The sequence below is a fragment of the Chiloscyllium plagiosum genome, unplaced genomic scaffold, assembly GCF_037043375.1.
Source record: "Chiloscyllium plagiosum isolate Xiang-an unplaced genomic scaffold, Cpla_swu_hap1 HiC_scaffold_22, whole genome shotgun sequence".
Lineage (NCBI taxonomy): Eukaryota > Metazoa > Chordata > Chondrichthyes > Orectolobiformes > Hemiscylliidae > Chiloscyllium > Chiloscyllium plagiosum.
Genome location: NW_028270160.1, coordinates 53,020,829 through 53,039,090, shown reverse-complemented (window position 1 = coordinate 53,039,090; position 18,262 = coordinate 53,020,829). Strand labels below are relative to the sequence as shown.

General features: G+C 41.6%; 1 protein-coding gene across 9 annotated transcripts in view; it reads left to right on the top strand.

Moving 5' to 3' along the window:
- The window catches only part of pcdh15b (protocadherin-related 15b), a 1,538,224-nt gene that overhangs the window by 772,889 nt on the left and 747,073 nt on the right, over window positions 1–18,262 (top strand). For all 9 annotated transcript variants that reach the window (XM_087999065.1, XM_087999066.1, XM_087999064.1 and 6 more), the window contains one exon: window positions 13,680–13,789. In XM_087999065.1, the coding sequence (XP_087855191.1) occupies window positions 13,708–13,789 (82 nt within the window). In that variant the 5' untranslated portion in view covers window positions 13,680–13,707. The remainder of the gene's footprint in view (window positions 1–13,679; window positions 13,790–18,262) is intronic.

The following is an 18,262-nucleotide window of genomic DNA, read 5'->3' as shown; positions in this document are numbered from 1 at the left end:
ACAAAGCAAATGCATTTGTTAGAGAAAGAAAAACAGATAATCTAGCAGCTGTACTATATTGACAGTTTTGGTCCCACTGAGAATTTGTGCAAAGGCATGAACAGCAATGGTCTCATAAGCCGAGCCCATGATTTTTGTCAGGTTAATTTTGGGCCCATAAGTTCTGCCCTGACCCATGTACAGTAATGAATTGTTGAATTCTGAATTCCATAGCTAGGTTGTTGATTTGATTTGATCTGTGTTTTCGAGTTGACAAGCACTTGGTCAAATTTATTACCTTTGCATGCTTGATGTTCAGTTTCTGCACAGGAAGCTGTCAAGGTTATGCACCTGAAGAGCTGTCAAGTAATCAAGCCATCTGGATTTATTTTTCTCAATATATTCAATGCTGGGATTTTGCCTATATTTGCTGGAAATTTAACCCGGGAACTTAAATAGAATGATTTTCTGTGATTTTAGTTGATCTATCAGGATGTATATGGGAGACTTTCACATGTGTGACATTTAATTCCATCTACATCCCCCTGTTTTTGAGGATACGCAAGGCTATCTTAAAGGTCCAGAGTGTGATGCTGGAAAAGCACAGCGGGTCAGAAAGTGCCAAGGCTATGATTAAGTTAATTTTGCTGGCAGTGCTATGGTGATGTCTACACAGAGGCACTGATAACAACTTTAACTATTCAAATAAAACTTTAATATTAATATGTGGTCAGTGTTGAAGCTGACTTGGTGAAGTATTTGCAGATTGAACATCTCCAGAAGCATAAAATGGTTTCTGGGTTGACAGATCTACTGTGCACGTGATCTTCTCACCAACTGCTGGAGGAAATGGGATATTATTTCTTTGACTTATTTTCAAACTATTCACTAAAGATTCAAAATTGTTGGCATAGTTTTGGAGAAAATTAGCTCCATGAAAGTTCTTCTACCTAATCACAAATCTCATGCCAAGGATCCAATCGCATTGACATTCACACCAAACAAACTGAAGTTAAAACTTCTAAATTCAGTCATTTTTAATTTGAATTGTCATGTAACTAAATAAATGATTACAATTATCTTTTTTTTATTATTAGCTTCTATCTTAATCAAAATAACATTTTACATAGAAAAGTTTAGAATATATCATTAGAAGATTTAACATTGCACAGTTTACATTAACTTTTCATGGCAGTAAGACTATTTAGCTCTTATGTAGTCTTTAAAGTCATAGAGTCAAGCAGCATGGAAACAGACCCTTCAGTCTAACGAGTCCATGCTGACCATGTTCTCAAACTAAACTAGTGCAACCTGCCTGTGTTTGGTCCATATCCCTCCAAACCTTTCCTATTCATGAATTTATCCAAATGTCTTTTGAATGTTCTAACTGTTCCTGCATACACCGCTTGCTTTGGCAGTTCAGAATACACATAATCACCCTCTCTGTAAAAGGTTGCCTTTCATGTCCTTTGTATAGCTTTCTGCTCTCACCTTAAATGTATGTCCCCAGTCTTGAATTCCCCCACCTGAGGAAAAAGACCCTTGACATTCATCTTATCTATGTCCCTCATGATTTAAAAAACCTCACCCTCACCCTCCTACGCTCCAGTGAAAAAAGTCCCAGCCTTTACTGTCTCATTTCATAACACAAACACACCATTCCTGACAACATCCTGATAAATCTTTTCTGAACCCTCTCCAGTTTAATAATATCCTTTACAGTACTCCAGGAGGGGCCTAACCAACATCCTGTACAACCTCAACATGATATTCCAACTCCTATACTCAATAGTCCGAGCAATGAAGGCAAGCATGCTAAATGCCTTCTTACCCTGTATACCTGTGATGCGAATTTCAAATAATTAGATACCTGAAGCCCTAGGTCTCTGTTCTACAACTCTATCCTGGGCCCTACCTTAACTGAATAAGTCCTGTCCTTGTTTGCATTACGAAATACAATTTCACTGTTTGAAAACAGTTCCATCATATTCAACAAGGATTATCAGTCAAGTAATTCTAAAGTAACACCACTGACATTAGAGTGCAAGAGTAGACTCTTATAAGGCTCACAATGCCATGGACGATGGTAGTATTTGTGTTAGAATCAGGTGAGAAGTCCAGTGAGGTCTATCTCAGTGAGAACCAAATTGTTGCATTTTTTATGGTGCGTGGAGATATAGGTTTCTCATTATGGAGTGGTGGAATGCCGATTAAGGAGGAATACAGCTTTTGCCTCCCTATGTCTAATTTTGTTTCCTAACCATTCATGTGAAATGCTTTGAGACACTGTTATTAATGGCAGACGTTGCTTCATTAACAATCACCTTCATGCCTTATCAAATGCAATAAATGAGTTTGCCATTGATAATTCTTGTCATGGAGGTCAGAGTAGTTACCTGGCAACTTCAACTTGCTGTTGGCTGCGAGGAGTCTCCATATGTCTCAGCATGAAACATTAACATGAGGCATGACTCACGGGGACTGACTGCATACACCTGTCATCCATGGACATTGGCATCCAGCATTTGCCAAACCCTTATGACCCTCATGACCATCATGACATCTCTCCGATCAACTTGCAGGCCACCTTGCAAGCACAGACTCACATTTCGGGGTACATCACAATCTTGTGTTGATCGACAGATGGTCCCAGTAAATAAGAACTGGGTGTCGAAGAACCACATGGAATGCCAAAAATCTACTGATTTTGGAACTGGAGAATGTTTCCCTGTCACATCCCATGGAGAAATCATAGAAATGCTGATTGCAGTGTCTGTGGGTGGGTTTCACATCAGAACTGCTGACCAAAGAATAGCTGGCAATTCTCTAGTTCTATTAGCATAATAAGGAGTAATGGCTACAGCATTCAATTCCTGATTTTCACTGGACCTTAAAGAGAGCAAAACTTCTTTTGCAAGTTCACCCCAGAAGTGCCTGGTGAGGATGGGGTGTATTGGCTGGAACTAAGAGGTGGACTTTGCCCTTGCCTAGGGGCTTCCCAATTAGCTTGAGACCTAGTGGATGAAGTAACCCCTCCACTATCCTTACCACCAAGTCACTCCTTCTTTATATGTGAACAGTCCATGGTTATATGACTGACTCCCACAGTGTCAGACACCAGAGTGTCAGTATCACTTACAGTCCTGTTCTTAACCATCAGCTCTGGCTCCCTGCATAGGCCACATTAACAGCTCCAATCAAGAAATTCATATTCTATGAGATGCAGCTGGCTGACATTGGTGCAACAACTACAGTGAACTTTACATTTTGCTTCCAACTCTTGTCCCCTGTTGGCAGAGCTGCTAAATGGCCATTAGATGGCCAATTAAGGGCCTCAATTAACTGGGTTGATAGTAGGTTCACTGGCTGTCCAAGGCTTAAACTTTTGCTGGGGTCGAGAGCTGGGCTGGGTGTTGGGTTTTGTATTTATGGCATTATGACCAAAAACATGGGGCAAAATAAACTTCTGCTCCTGGATGTCCTTGTCATTCTGTCCATGTGCAGATTTCAGAAGGTGATATTGGTTTTCAGTGAGCTAATGATGACAGAAAATGTTTGCAATTATGCAATTATTACAACAATAAGATCCAGGCCATTGACTTAGAGTAGCTCCTTTAGTTCATAGCATAGGAAATGCAATGTCTGCTACTAATCTTCATTGTTGACCTTTTCCGGCATGTAGAGTTTTTTTTCTTTATTGCAGAGTTGTAGAGTGTATAATAGCTAATCATCTTGAAGATCTTGATGGGATTATAATGTGATACACTTCAATCTAGCAATGGTATTCAGCAATGATTTTTGTAGCTGCCTGGGATTCATTTCATATCTGCCCTCTGGTGTTTTGTTAGGCTGCTACAATGATATCATTTGAGGGAATATAAGAGATGATGTCAGTGATGGAGACCTTTTTTTAAAAGTTGTGTTGAGCTCATGGGGTGGCACCACATAAATGTTGACAGTCTATTCTTGGAAACATAACGTTGAACCAAAGGGATACCGTCATCAGATACCATCAATCTCTCCCATACTCATGTAACGTGGCAATCTGGTGAAATAGGCAAGAAGACACTTGAGTAAAAGTGAAGTACTGCAGATCTCAAATTAAAATTAGAAGTGCTTGTGAACTCAGCAGATTGGGCAGCATCTTTGAAGAGAAGAAAACTGTTATTGTTAAATTCTGATCTCTACTTTGGAATAGTCAATTTAGTTTTTTTGCTCAATAAGAAAGAAGAGGAAGACATTGAGTTAAATGATAATGAACATGTCACCTATTTCATACATAAAATAATGTACTTGGCAGGATCATCCAGATGTCCTTACAGAACCACATAAAGAACCATTGTAGTAAAGATTGGGGATGGCATTTGTCTTTCCAAGTTTCTTCCAAGCTGCATGAGTGCATGGTCATACGACAATATAGAATTTAGTCTGGTTGGTTGATAAGAGGCCACTGTTGCTTTTAAGATGCATGATGTTCTTAAAAGCCTCATGTGGTGATTCATGCATGGAAAAGTGAAATTAGAACAAATTTTGAACTGTGTATCTGTCACACTGAAGTTTTGTAAAAGACAATCACCTCTATCATTACAATGTTTCTTAGTCCACAATACCTATGTAAAAACTAGTGCTAATGCAATGTCAGCAATGGAGACCACGTGACTTGCGAATTGTATCAAATCACATGACCCTTTGACCACAGTAGGCAACGTACTGACTGTTCTCAACTTACTCACATTTGCGATGCTTAGAACATAGGCTCTGATCTTCTAATAGGAAGATCGTTGTTGCAGCAGCAAAGTTGATAAGCTCAGCCAGTGTATCTTTTTGAATTAAACAGAAGCATGAGAGACAACAATTCTTTTGCACATTCTCTATGGCAAGGCCTTGGCCAATTGATCCCTTTGAAATTTGGTACTTTTGTGTCTGATCTGATGAAATCTTTGATAGTCTGTCCCTTTTTACAGCAATAATATAGATGGACCAGTCTTTGTCCAGTGCTGCTGAATGTCCCTCACGCACCTTTCTTCTTTTTCTTTCACGGAATCTTCTGAGTGGTGAGCAATGAAAACATGCAGCATGAATTTCAATTGAACAGAACCAAAGCAAGTGAATGATACACTATAAGAGAGCCTGTCTGATTGTTGGAGAACAGCAATAGCTACTGATGATTACGTACCACCTTTAACATTTGTGATATGTCCCAAGGAGTCTTGCAGGTCCATTTTTTTTGAAAGAAAGAGGATAAAATAGTTATCCTTGAGCATCCCTTTGAAATGGTGGAAATTTAGGAAATTCAAAGGCTTTGCCCTGAAGAGCTCATCTGCACTAGATTAGAAGTTTGTGTGTGAGAGCAATAAGATCAGAAAACCTGTGCACAGTTTCAAAGGTGACTGATTTCGAAAACTCCTGATGTTTTCAGTCCCCTGCCACAGTTTTGTTGGAATGCACAGGCTGACATGTGCAAATATGTTAGACAAACCTAACTGTCCACAATAAATTTGTGAAAGGAAAGCTTCTATGTTTTAGGATATTTGTTTTTGAAAGCAAAAATTTTCAAACAATCGGGGAAATTTTATTGGGCTACACATGACGTGGGCCCTGGGAAGATATGTGGGCTGAATCAGGCAACAAGTGTGGCGTGACCCAACTCAACTTCAAGATCATCTTGCTTCAACTTTTATGCCTTTCACAAATGACTGAGTGACGGTCTCACTCGGCATCAGTGCAATGCCAATTGATAGTCAATATTGCTTTCTAAGCACCTTGTGAATGCGTAAGCTCACTTCAAAAATATTCACATTCCCAAGCTCACTACACACAGTAGACATTAGGAAAAAGCTTGAGGAAGAAACCAGAATAAGCACATTGAAGATTCTTCTCACCTGTTCCAACAACTTCTGTGCTGGAAACCAGGCAACAACATCTCAGTTCACACTCCATGGGCACTGGCCACATGCACCCCACCTATGGACATTGACATCCAATATGCGCCAACCTGTAAGAACCCTCTTGATGCATCTTCAGTTCATTTACTGGTTGCTTCTGTACTTCAGTGTTACACCTTGGGCTGCACTGGCAGACATCATTTTAATCCTGCAGGAAGGACACTATGCTCAGGAATATGTGACCAGTTCAAGGACTTTAACAGGCCACATTTGGGCTGTTCATTTGCTGTATTGTCGCTCACTCACTCAGCATATACCTGGATGCTCACAGCATTCCTGCTTTGTGTCTACATTGCCTTACCTTTTTGTACTTAAGACAGAGATACAGGGCTCAGATTGCTTCAGTCTTGCCTTGCCATTTTGCACAGCCACAAACTCGGGAAGGTTGTCATAGACGAGATCAGGCCTTGGACAAGTTCAGCACCTGCTTACAAAGCAGGCACTGATTGCATTCTGTCTGCCATATCTGGGGAAGGATCAGGAACCATACAGAACTGCTCCAAACTGACAGTGCTCATTTTGTTACAATGGGCATTTAAAGATGTCATGGGCATAAGAGATGTCAGTGTTATTCTGGGATATTCACTGTGTGGTGAATTGTTGTAGGGTTAATAAAGTGTTTGATAAAGTGGGGTGAAAGTTGGACAGGAGACACACCGGGGGCAGAGTAGGTAGTTAATAAGTTGGGGTTGGTAAGATTTGGTGAGAGAACTTGTTAGGCCTGTCAGCAAGAAACCCTCCAAAAAAACTCAATGGCCTGCCAACCAACAGATCAGATCTAATCCCTACGGTTCCACTACATCCAGTCATGAATAATGATGGACATCTAAATAACTCACTGGAGGAGGAGGCTCCCAAATATCCCCATCCTCAATGATGGAAGAGCCCAGCACATCAGTGCAAAAGATAAAGCTGAAGCTTTTGCAACAAGCTTTAACCAGAAGTGTTGAGTGGATGATCCATCTCGGCCTCCTCAAATGGTTCCCTGCATTACAGATATCAGTCTTCAACCAATTTGATTCACTTGACATGATATTAAGAAACAATTAGAAATACTGGATATGGACACTGGAGACAAAGGCTACAGGCCCTGACAATATTCCAGCAATAACACTGAAGACTTGTGCTCCAGAACTTGCCAGTCCCCCAGCCAAGCTATTCCCATTCAGATACAACACTAGCATCTACGTGACAATGTGGAAAATTGCCCAAATATATACTGTGCATTTTTTAAAAAAATCAAGAGAAATCCAATCCAGCCGATTACCACCCATCAATTTACCCTTGATCATCAGTAAAGTGATGGAAGATGTCACCAGCAGTGTTATCAAGCAGCACCTGCTCAGCAATCACCTGCTCAGTAATTCCCAGTTTGGGTTCGGCCAGGACCCCTCAGCACCTGACCTCATTACAGCCTTGGTTCAAACATGGACAAAAGAGCTGAATTCAGAGGTGAGGTGTGAGTAACAGCCCTTGACATCAAGGCTGCATTTGACCAAGTGTGGCATTTAGGAGCCCTGGCAAAACTGGAATCAATGGGTGTTGGGCAGCAAACTCTCAGGTGGTTAGTCATAGGAAGATGGTCATGGTTGTTGGAGGTCAGTCATCTCTGCTCCAGGGCATCTCTGCAAGAGTTCCTCAGGGTAGTGTCCTAAGCCAAACCATCTTTAGCTGCTTCATGAATGACCTTCCCTCCAACATTAAGGTCAAAAGTGGGGATGTTCACCAATGATTGCACAATTTTCAGCACTATTCGCAACTTCTCAGGCTCACTGAAGCAGCCCGTGTCCAAATGCAACAAGATCTCTACAATATCCAGGCTTGGGCTGACAAGTGGCAAATAACATTCATGCTGTACAAATGCCAGGCTATGACCATCACCAATAAGAGACGATCTAACCCACTGCCCCTTAGCATTCAATGGTATTACCATTACTGAATGCCCCACTATCAACATCTTTGGGGTTATCGTTGACCAGAAACTTGGGTGGAGTCACCATATAAATACAATGGCTACAACAGCAGGTCAGAGGCTAAGAATACTGCAGCAATTAACTTGCCTCCTTGCTCCCCAAAGCCTATTCACCATTTGCAAGGCACAAGTCAGGAGTATGATGGAATACTCCCCAATTCTCCGGATTAGTGCAGCCTCAACAACACTCCAAAAAGCTTAACACCATCCAGGACAAAACAACCCACTTGATTGGTACTAGATCCACAAGCATTCACTCCCTCCACCACTGACACTCAGTAGCAGCAACATTTACTGTCTCCAACATGCACTGCAGAAATTCACCACAAATCTTTTGACAGCACTTTCAAAACTCACGACCACTTCCATCAAGAAGGACAAGGGCAGCAGAGGCATGGGAACACCACCACCTTCAGGTTCCCTCCAAGACACTCACAATCCTGACTTGGAAACATATTGCCAGTCCTGCAATGTTGCTGGGTGAAAATCCTGGCATTACCTCCCTCATGGCATTGTGGGTCATTGAAGGGATAAATAGGGTCCCTCACTTCTCTCCAAGGCCCCAAGGGAAACTTCCATATCCGCCACAGATTCACCTGCACCTCCACCCACATCATCTACTGCATCCGCTGCAGCCGGTGTGGCCTCCTCTATATTGGGGAGACAGGCCGCCTACTTGCGGAGCGATTCAGGGAGCACCTCTGGGCCACCCGGACGAACCAACCCAACCAACCTGTGGCACAGCATTTCAACTCCCCCTCCCACTCCACCGAGGATATGCAGGTCATTGGACTCATCCACCGCCAAACCACAACAACCCGACGGTCGGAGGAGGAGCGTCTTATCTTCCGACTGGGAACCCTCCAACCGCAGGGGATGAACTTGGACTTCACCAGTTTCTTCATCCCCCCTCCCCCCACCTTGTCTCAGCCGGATCCTTCCAGCCCGGCACCGCCTTCCTGACCTGCAGTCTTCTTCTTGACCTCTCCGCCTCCACCCTACTCCGACCTATCACCCTCACCTTGACCTCTTTCCACCTATCACATTTCCAACTCCCCTCCTCCAAGTCCCTCCTCCCTACCTTTTATCTTCTCCTGCTGAACACTCTCTGCTCATTCCTGAAGAAGGGCCTGTGCCCGAAACGTCGAATCTCCTGTTCCCTGGATGCTGCCTGACCTGCTGTGCTGTTCCAGCAATAAAGTTTCAACTTTGATCTCCAGCATCTGCAGACCTCACTTTCTCCCCTCAAAGATGAGCAAGAAGGAGCTGCAGAAGATGGGGGAAATAATAAATGAGTATTTTGCATCAGTGTTTACTGTGGAGAAGCACATGGAAGACATAGAATGTGGGGAAATAGATGGTGGCATCTTGAAAAATGTCCAGATTACAGAGGAGGAGGTACTGGATGTCTTGAAATGCATAAAAGTGGATAAATCACCAGGACCTGATCAGGTTTACCCTAGAACTCGATGGGAAGCTAGGGAAGTGATTGCTGGGCCCCTTGCTGAGATGTTTGTATCATCGATAGTCACAGGTAAGGGTGGAGGATGGCTAACATGGTGCCACTATTTATGAAAGGTGGTAATGAAAAGCCAAGGAACTATGGACCGGTGAGCCTAATGTCAGTTGTGGGCAAGTTGTTGGAGGGAATCCTGAGGGACAGGATTTACATGTATTTAGAAAAGCAAGGACTGATTAGTGTTAGTCAACATGGCTTTCGGCATGGGAAATCATGCCACACAAACTTGATTGAGTTTTTTGAAGAAGTAGCAAAGAGGATTTATGAGGGCAGAGCGGTAGACATGATCTATATGGAATTCAGTAAGGCATTTGACAAGGTTTAGCAAGGGAGACTGTTTAGCAAGGTTAGATCTCATGGAATACAGGGAGAACTAGCCGTTTGGATACAGAACTGGCTCAAAGGTAGAACACAGAGGGTGGTGGTGGAGGGTTCCTTTTCAGACTCGAGGCCTCTGACCAGTGGTGTGCCAAAAGGATCAGTGCTGGGTCCACTGCTTTGCATCATTTATATAAATAATTTGTATGTGAATATGGATGGTATAGTTAGTAAGTTTGCAGATGACACCAAAACTGGAGGTGTTATGGACAGCGAAGAAGATTATCTCAGAGTGCAGATGGATCGATGGGCTAAGGAGTGGCAGAGGGAATTTACTTTAGATAAATGTGACGTGCTGCATTTTGGGAAAGCAAATCAGAACAGGATGTATACATTTAATGGCAAGGTCCTGGGAGTATTGCTGAACAAAGAGACCTTGGAGTGCTGGTTCATAGTTCCTTGAAAGCAGAGTCACAGGTAGATAGAATAGCGAGGAAGGCGTTTGGTATGCTTTCCTTTATTGGTCAGAGCATTGAGTATAGGAGTTTGGAGGTCCTGTTGCAGCTGTAAAGGACATTACTTTGGCCACTTTTGGAATATTGTGTGCAATTCTGGTTTCCTTCCTGCTGGAAGGATGTTATGAAACTTGAAAGGGTTCAGAAAAGATTTACAAGGATGTTGCCAGGGTTGCAGTATATGAGCTAGAGGGAGAAGCGGAATAGGCTGGGGCTGCTTTCCCTGGAGCGTTGGAGGCTGAGCGCTGACCTTTATAAAAACTTCTAAAATCATGAGGGGCGTGGATGGGATAATTAGACAAGGTCTTTTCCCTGGATTGTGGGAATCCAGAACTAGAGAGCAATGCTTTAGGGTGCCTTTTCATGCAGAGGGTGGTGCGTGTTTGGAATGAGCTGCCAGAGAAAGTAGTGGAGGCTAGTACAATTGCAATATTTAAAGGCATCTGTATTGGTATATGAATAAGAAGGATTTAGAGGGATATGGGAAAAGTGCTAGCAAATGGAACTAGATTAGGTTAAGATATCTGGTCGGAGTTGACAACTTGGACCGAAAGATCTGTTTCCTAGTTGTACATCTCTATTACTCTATCAGATTCAGCCCAGTATATTTTGTTCTGGAACATGTAACCTTTTTCATAGGGATCAAGCTTTAGCAATTCCTTAAATTCACCAAAATAATTGCAGTAGCAATGCTTTTTTGTTACCATATCTCATCCTATATCTGCTGTTCTTTTATCTCTTGTTTGAATCTCTGGAATTCTGTTTCTCTCTCACCTCTGGATTTCTTCATCACTTTCACCATTTTAAGAACAATCTCATAAATTAATTATTGACTGAGGTTTTGTCACACCTCAATTTGACCCATCTACAACCTTTCCTTTCCTTGTTTAGGTACTCTTTTACAAGGGGTATCCAGTCCACTTTCAGCACTAATCATGATACAAATGTAAATTGTTGATTTGCTGTTTCTTTGTCTCAGAATTCTTCATTATTGAAAGTTGGGGTAAACTAAGATCAAACATTTGTTCTTTATATTGTCACTTAAAAGTACACTAGAAACAAGGACACTTTATTGTTACTTCATTACCTTCTGATCAATAATCTGAATCAGAACTACTAAATTACCTGAAATTAATTTGATTTCAATTGACAATTCCATTTTCAGATTTTTTTAGTACTTTATTGCTTTAAGAGCATCTGCTTAAAATTCAGATGTAAAACTGAAAAAGAAATACTACCATAAGCTTTATCCTTTGCCTAACATTTATTACATATTCATAACCAATCAGTACATAAATCTTGTCAATATTAATAGGATTTCAATGTTTTCAGCACACAAATTGTATTAAACAATCCAATTTTCTTCTCGTGCCTTCTCAAAGATTGCAGTGTTGATTTTTCTTTATTAAAGAAGACACAAAACATAACACAATTGATCTTCAGTCTTTTCAAGCATTCTGAAAAGTAAAATTTGATTATAAACTGTTGTTTGGTAACAAATAACTTGAATATTACTGCAAGTGGAGACCTATTGCTCACATATTGCTGAAGCTTTAAGGGTGGCATTCATCAGGACAAATGCAAGGAAGCCCCATTTCAAATATTTATAGCAATTTGCACAACAGGAGAAAAGTGTACAGACTGGCTGACAGGATGACTTTGACTGGCCAAAGCATTGTCACGGAGTAAGCAATAGGGAACTACAGACTCCCAAAGTCCCGACCAATTGGAAAAGAAAATAGCACAAGGCTTGAACATGTTCCTTTTGCTCTCTAATGGCTGAGAAGGAACCTTGTTGTTGAGGTGTCCTCTCAGTTACTTGCCTTAAACTGCATTTTGGTGCTTCTGAATGGCCCTTTGACTTTGAGAGTCCTCTTGCCCTCTTAATTAGACAGGAATTCCGTCTCTACTCCAGTTAAGCTCCCACCCACATGAAAATCTTGACTTTACTCAGACTCCAACCCCCTTTGCTGAGATGGGGTTCTGACCAACATTCAAACTTGTCCTGTTTCTCACCTCCTTAGCAAAAATTCTAGCCTAACTTTGCAATCTGAGGTTTCCTGCCATAATGTATTTACTATAACCAACAAACTTTTATAGTTGATCGCATTCATTCTTCTGAATCCAAGAGAGTCAATCACAAAATAATCCAATTGAATCCCATTCTAAAAAGCCATGACTCCTACGTTGATGGGTCTGGCATGGCAGTGGAGAAGGGGAGGGGGCACAGGAATCGCTGGTGATCCTGCTCAGGGTTCATGATGGAGGCAGCGAAACAAAGAATGTCTTTCACTTGTATCTTTTAACCTTTTTTATTTTTAAACTAGTCAAAAATGACACCATATTGTGGTGACAGTTGAACTTTTTACTGTATTTTACTGTATTATTCACTCTAAAATACAAGTGACAATAAGTCATTCAAACCAAGTTTGAATGGGATTTGAATCCCTTCAGGGCTCCTGGAAATGGCTGCAATGGGGTTGTCAACAACTCTGTAACTGGTGGATAGACCCATCATTTTAGCAGTTAAATTCAAAGACTCTTCCCCGACTTGGGTGCAGAGGCCAGGCTGACACAGCAGTGCAACGAATGAGAGCTCATTACGTTGGGCTGTCTTTTCGATGAGAAAACAAGGAGAGATCCTGCTTGGCCTTTCACTCAAGGACAGAGAGAGAAAATATGGCCCCAATTTGACTACTGGCCTGGGTACCCTACCTGACCTTAAAACAATGGATCTGATTGTTGGGCCCTGATCTACCCCCATTATTCTGAATCCTGATTTCAGCCAGAAATTGATATTATGAATTTTGTATTTACTGGCTTTTAGAATAAGGAGAATGTTTTTGCCATCCATATGGCTTCTGATGGCATGTATTTCTAAAGATATAATTGTTCAATACATGGTGTACGATTACTACTCACTGTACATAAGGTTGCAGATTTTTGATTTGTAGAAAACTTGGTCTGTTATTGAAATCCATCTGCGTGAGGACAAGGCTAAAGTGCTGGATGTAATTATTTTCAATATCTCTATGCTGGAGATACACATTAATTGTCGTGCAAATCCTGATATATTGCAGCCTAGATTTGCTAATTTTATTTTTTAACACCAATAATGACCTGTTTATTTTCAACATTTTAACTGTTGTCATTGTTTTAAGAGGATCCATAAAATTACGTTTCTGTGGCTTCACTTACAACGTGTAATTTGTATTGGTGCCATTGGGGACTGGAGGTTGCAGAATAGACATAGCAGACTATCATGGGAATGAAGACTATAATTTTCTACTTATTTTACTCCATAGTGTATGAATCATAAATGCACTCGAATCTGCTTTTTAGTAAATTGGAAAAGAGCATTCAGAACATGGTTGTCAATTTCACTGGCTGTTGAATAGTTTTTAACTGAGGATTTGCTTTTTCTATTTCAGATTTATGTAAGTTGAAGATTGAAGGAAGATGACTCCTTTGCCATGGCTCTTCGCATGGTTGACTATGGGATTCAAAATAGTTACCTTGACAACAGCCCAGGATCCTGAAGGTGAGATGATTTAATTATAAACAGGTGAAATAATGAGACTTTATAAGTTAAAGATCTACTTGATGCTATTAATTTTAAGCATTCAATTATTTAGAATTAAACTTTGGAACATTTATTAATCCTTTTATTAAACACTGAAGTCATTTTATTTGATCTCATTTTGATCAACTTGCAGTGCTCCAAAGTAAAACTTTTCAAAAAAATTCAATCTTCAGTTCTTACTCAGGTCCATTTGTTTTACACTTGTTCCTTTTTGCTGCAACTTGCTCTGTTTCAACTAAGAAACACTTCTTGCAGTAGATTATTGTCTGAGCTGAACAGAACACATCCTGAAAAACATGAACAGAGTCAAGGGTAGGAATTTAACTGTCACAATGATGGGACCATCCATCATAGAATCATTGTATCCATACAATGTGGAAGCAGGACATTCGGCCCATCAAATCCACACTGAACTTCTGAAGAGCATCCCACTCAGACCCTTTCCCTGCATTTCCCATGGCTAATTCCATGCACATCCCTGGACACTACAGAGCAATTTAGCATAGCCAATCTAGCCTGCACATCTTTGGACTGTGGGATGAAAGCGGAACACCCGGCGAAAACTGGCACAGACACAGAGAGAATGTATAAAGTCCACACAGACCATCACCCGAGGTTGGAATCAAACTCAGGTTCGAGGCTCTGTGAGACAGCAGTGCTAACCGCACAGAGCAGTGGCCACCTCCTATAATATAGTCAGCCCCAGAAGAAGAATTGTTAGTGGTATCTCAGAACTCAAAAAAGTTTGGGTCAAAGGATTGTTAGCTCCATTCAGTTAAATGGGGAGAAAGGGAAATAGGTTTATACAGCAAGGGGTTTTTCCAACTAAGGAAGGTCTTCACAACTAAACGTTCCTTTGTCAGGCATGGAATGCCTGGGATGGAGGGAGGGAAGGAGGGACTGAAAGCTTCACCCGCAATAGACTGATGGTCTATTGGTTTACGCATTTAGTGCAGTCCCTAACCCACCACTAGTTGAATATGAGCAATGGAACTGTGAGACCCTCAAGTGATCTTAAGAGTATGAATTGGTCCCTGAGTAGAAAGGTGGCTCTCAACCCTTCTAACCCTGTTTTTAACTGGGGAGGTGGGAGAGGGGGTGCATTTGAAAGGCAACAAGTTCTCTATCCAAGCTTTCGCACCTTATTCTATACCTTCACCTGCCAGCCCTCAGTAGGTGTGAATTGTGCCCATGTACTTCAATGAAGGGACAAAATAGCAATAACACAATATTCAGAATGAATATAATGGGTTCCGATTGTAGATACCTACTTCAATTTCAATTGACAGAATTCTTTGTTTAAGTACTCACCAAAGTGGAACTAACATTAGTTATCATTCATTTGGATACTTTTCATTTGCACATAAAGCATTTTTCTTCTATCTTCCTTTTACGAATCCACTGTTATGAACAGGTGATAATGAAATTATTTTCTGAAGTGTACACAAAGCCTTCAATTACAATTCTTCCTCATGCTATTCATGTTTCATAAACCATAAAATATAGTAACTGCAGATAAACAAATCTTACAAAAGGGGTCAGTCAGCTCAACTAGCTAGACAGATGGTTTGTGATGAACAATGATACCAATAGTTTGCATTCAATTTTTATGCTGGCCGTGGTTACACTGAAGAACTCTCCTTCTCAAGATCTCACCTCGCCTGAGGGATAGTAACCCTCAGATTAACCCACCACTAGTCATCTCTCTATGGCCTGGTTATACTTTGACAACTTTACCTTTGCATTTAACAACGGAAAGTTTCCTTTTTTGGGTTAAATTCTAAGCTTCCACCAATTTCTCTGTGGTAGAAATGCTGTTCATTTGTTAGTAATTGTAATTTTTCTTTTCGGTGTTTTGAAATTGTGAGAAAGATTTTTGAGGGAATATTCCATTTCCCTTTATTTATCTTCCCCCCCGCCCCCCCAACCCCCACCCTGTGATTCCTCATTTATATTGTATGTCAATCTAGGTGGTAGGTAATTTTTGCTTTGCTTTAAAAAGGTTTCAAGTTAAATCATTCCTGTTGTCAACTCGAGTACATTTCAATTAGTCAAACTATGGAGATTTTATTATCCTGTCAGCAGATTTTGTTGCCTCTGATATTACTTACCAGGCTACTGTGAGAGGTTTTAGCATTTTCCTTTCAACATGGCTTTTAGAAACATGTATGATCTGCACAACTGTCCTAAAAATACTTCTGAGTTTATTATCAATACTGAGAGAGTGCCATAGGTTCTTCAAACGTGATACCAGATGTTTCTAAGTTAGATGCAACTTTGGACTCTGTTTCTAAAAAACAAAACTGAACCTAAAAAATTCACCATTCCAGACCAAAAAATAAATTTTAGCTTTAATATTGATCCTTTCATCATGCTAAAAGCTGCAAATATCTGCATGTTTCAGGTAGCTGCGAGTACACAATCAAATGGCCCATGGCACAATGAAATCATCTCTTTCAAATTATAGAGATTTATAATTCAAAAACATCAAAGTGTAGTGTTCACATTGTTTAATTCCACCTTGATCTTGTTTGACATGAAGCTTCCTCATTGGAGGCAAGAGGGATCTTTAAGTGTTACTATTGGGCAAAGTTGTTTTGAGGTGTCACGAATCTCATCAGTGGGTTACTACCACTTTATGATCCCTTCATATGAATTCCCAGCAAGCCATAAACCAGCTAGCACACCACCTCCCTCACTCAATATACGGCCCCAAACAGTCCTTCCAGGTGAAACAGAGGTTAACCTGCCTGTCCTCCAACCAAATAAACTGTATGCTGTGCTCCCAAAGTGGTCTTTTCTACATCAGGAAGACCAAACATAAACTCAGACAATGTTTTGCCAAGCATCTCAGCTGGGCCCATAAGGGCCAGCCTACTCTCCTAGTCACCGCCCATTTAAATTCCCTTCCCACTCCCTCTCTGACATGTCCACCCTTGGTCTCCTCCATTGCCACAGTGAATCAGACCACAAATTAGAGGAACAACATCTCATCTTCCACCTGGGCAGCTTGCAGCCCGGAGGACTCAAAAGCGAGTTCTCCCATTTCAAATAACCTTCCCATCCAAAGTTTGTGAGAAGATTTGTAGCTCGGGTGCTCATTGATGTGTTCTGTTCGCCAAGCTGGAAGTTTTTGTTGCAAACGTTTCGTCCCCTGTCTAGGTGACATCCTCAGTGCTTGGGAGCCTCCTGTGAAGCGCTTCTGCGGTGTTTCCTCCGGCATTTATAGTGGCCTGTCCCTGCCCTGACAACCGGAAGCGGCAGGGACAGGCCACTATAAATGCTGGAGGAAACACCGCAGAAGCGCTTCACAGGAGGCTCCCAAGCACTGAGGATGTCACCTAGACAGGGGACGAAACGTTTGCAACAAAAACTTCCAGCTCGGTGAACAGAACCACAGCAACGAGCACCTGAGCTACAAATCTTCTCACAAACTTTGAACACCTACGGGCGAGAGACGCTAAGACAAGCCAGGAAATGGGAATCCTGCGCTAACCGCCTAAGCGCCGCATACGAACAACTCCGGTTCCTGCATGAATGCCGAAAGAATCGAATCCTGCCACCAAGTGTCAGATACAGACCGCCAGTCAACAATCCACAAGCCAGAGACACAGCCAGACAGAACGGACTCAGGATGATCCAGGTAATGATTACAGACGCGCACAACCGATTTCACAAATACAGACAAGAAATTGCGCGCCAAAAGTCGTTAATTTCAAAAACCACTAATCAGGAATGGATCCGGACCATAGAACAGGCTGTCACCATAGGACAGAACAGGACTACACACCGCAAAACAAATGGCACTAAAAGAAAAAATGGCCAAACTAACACAGAACAAAGAGGACACCACAACACACACCTGGGTTAAAAACCTCTCCCACAGACAGCTCACAGACACGGAAAGAACAATACTGGCCAAGGGACTCAACTACAACCACAGGGACGCCAAGACAGCAGACTTCCTAGCAGCACTAGAATGCACACTCAGGAACAATGGACTGACAGAAGAGACACAACAAACAGTGACACAAAGTATCGTGCCCCTGATAACAAGGAAAAGACAAACACATAACCTCAACACCAAGGAGAGGGAAGCACTAAAATCACTAAGAAACGATAAGAACATAATCATACTACCAGCAGACAAAGGCAGAATGACGGCCATCCTGGACAAAGCAGAGTACATCCAAAAAGCACAACAACTACTTGCAGATACCAACACCTACCAAAAGAGGGAGTTTGACCCCACCCCACAGCTCACCAATAGGATAAACAACACACTGAGGAACCTACAAAAAAATGGACAGATAACCAGGTCGGACCTACAAAGAATGAAACCTGAAAGCAACAACACCCCCAGATTCTATGGACTACCTAAAGTGCACAAACCAGACATCCCACTCAGACCCATAGTATCACAACCAGGGA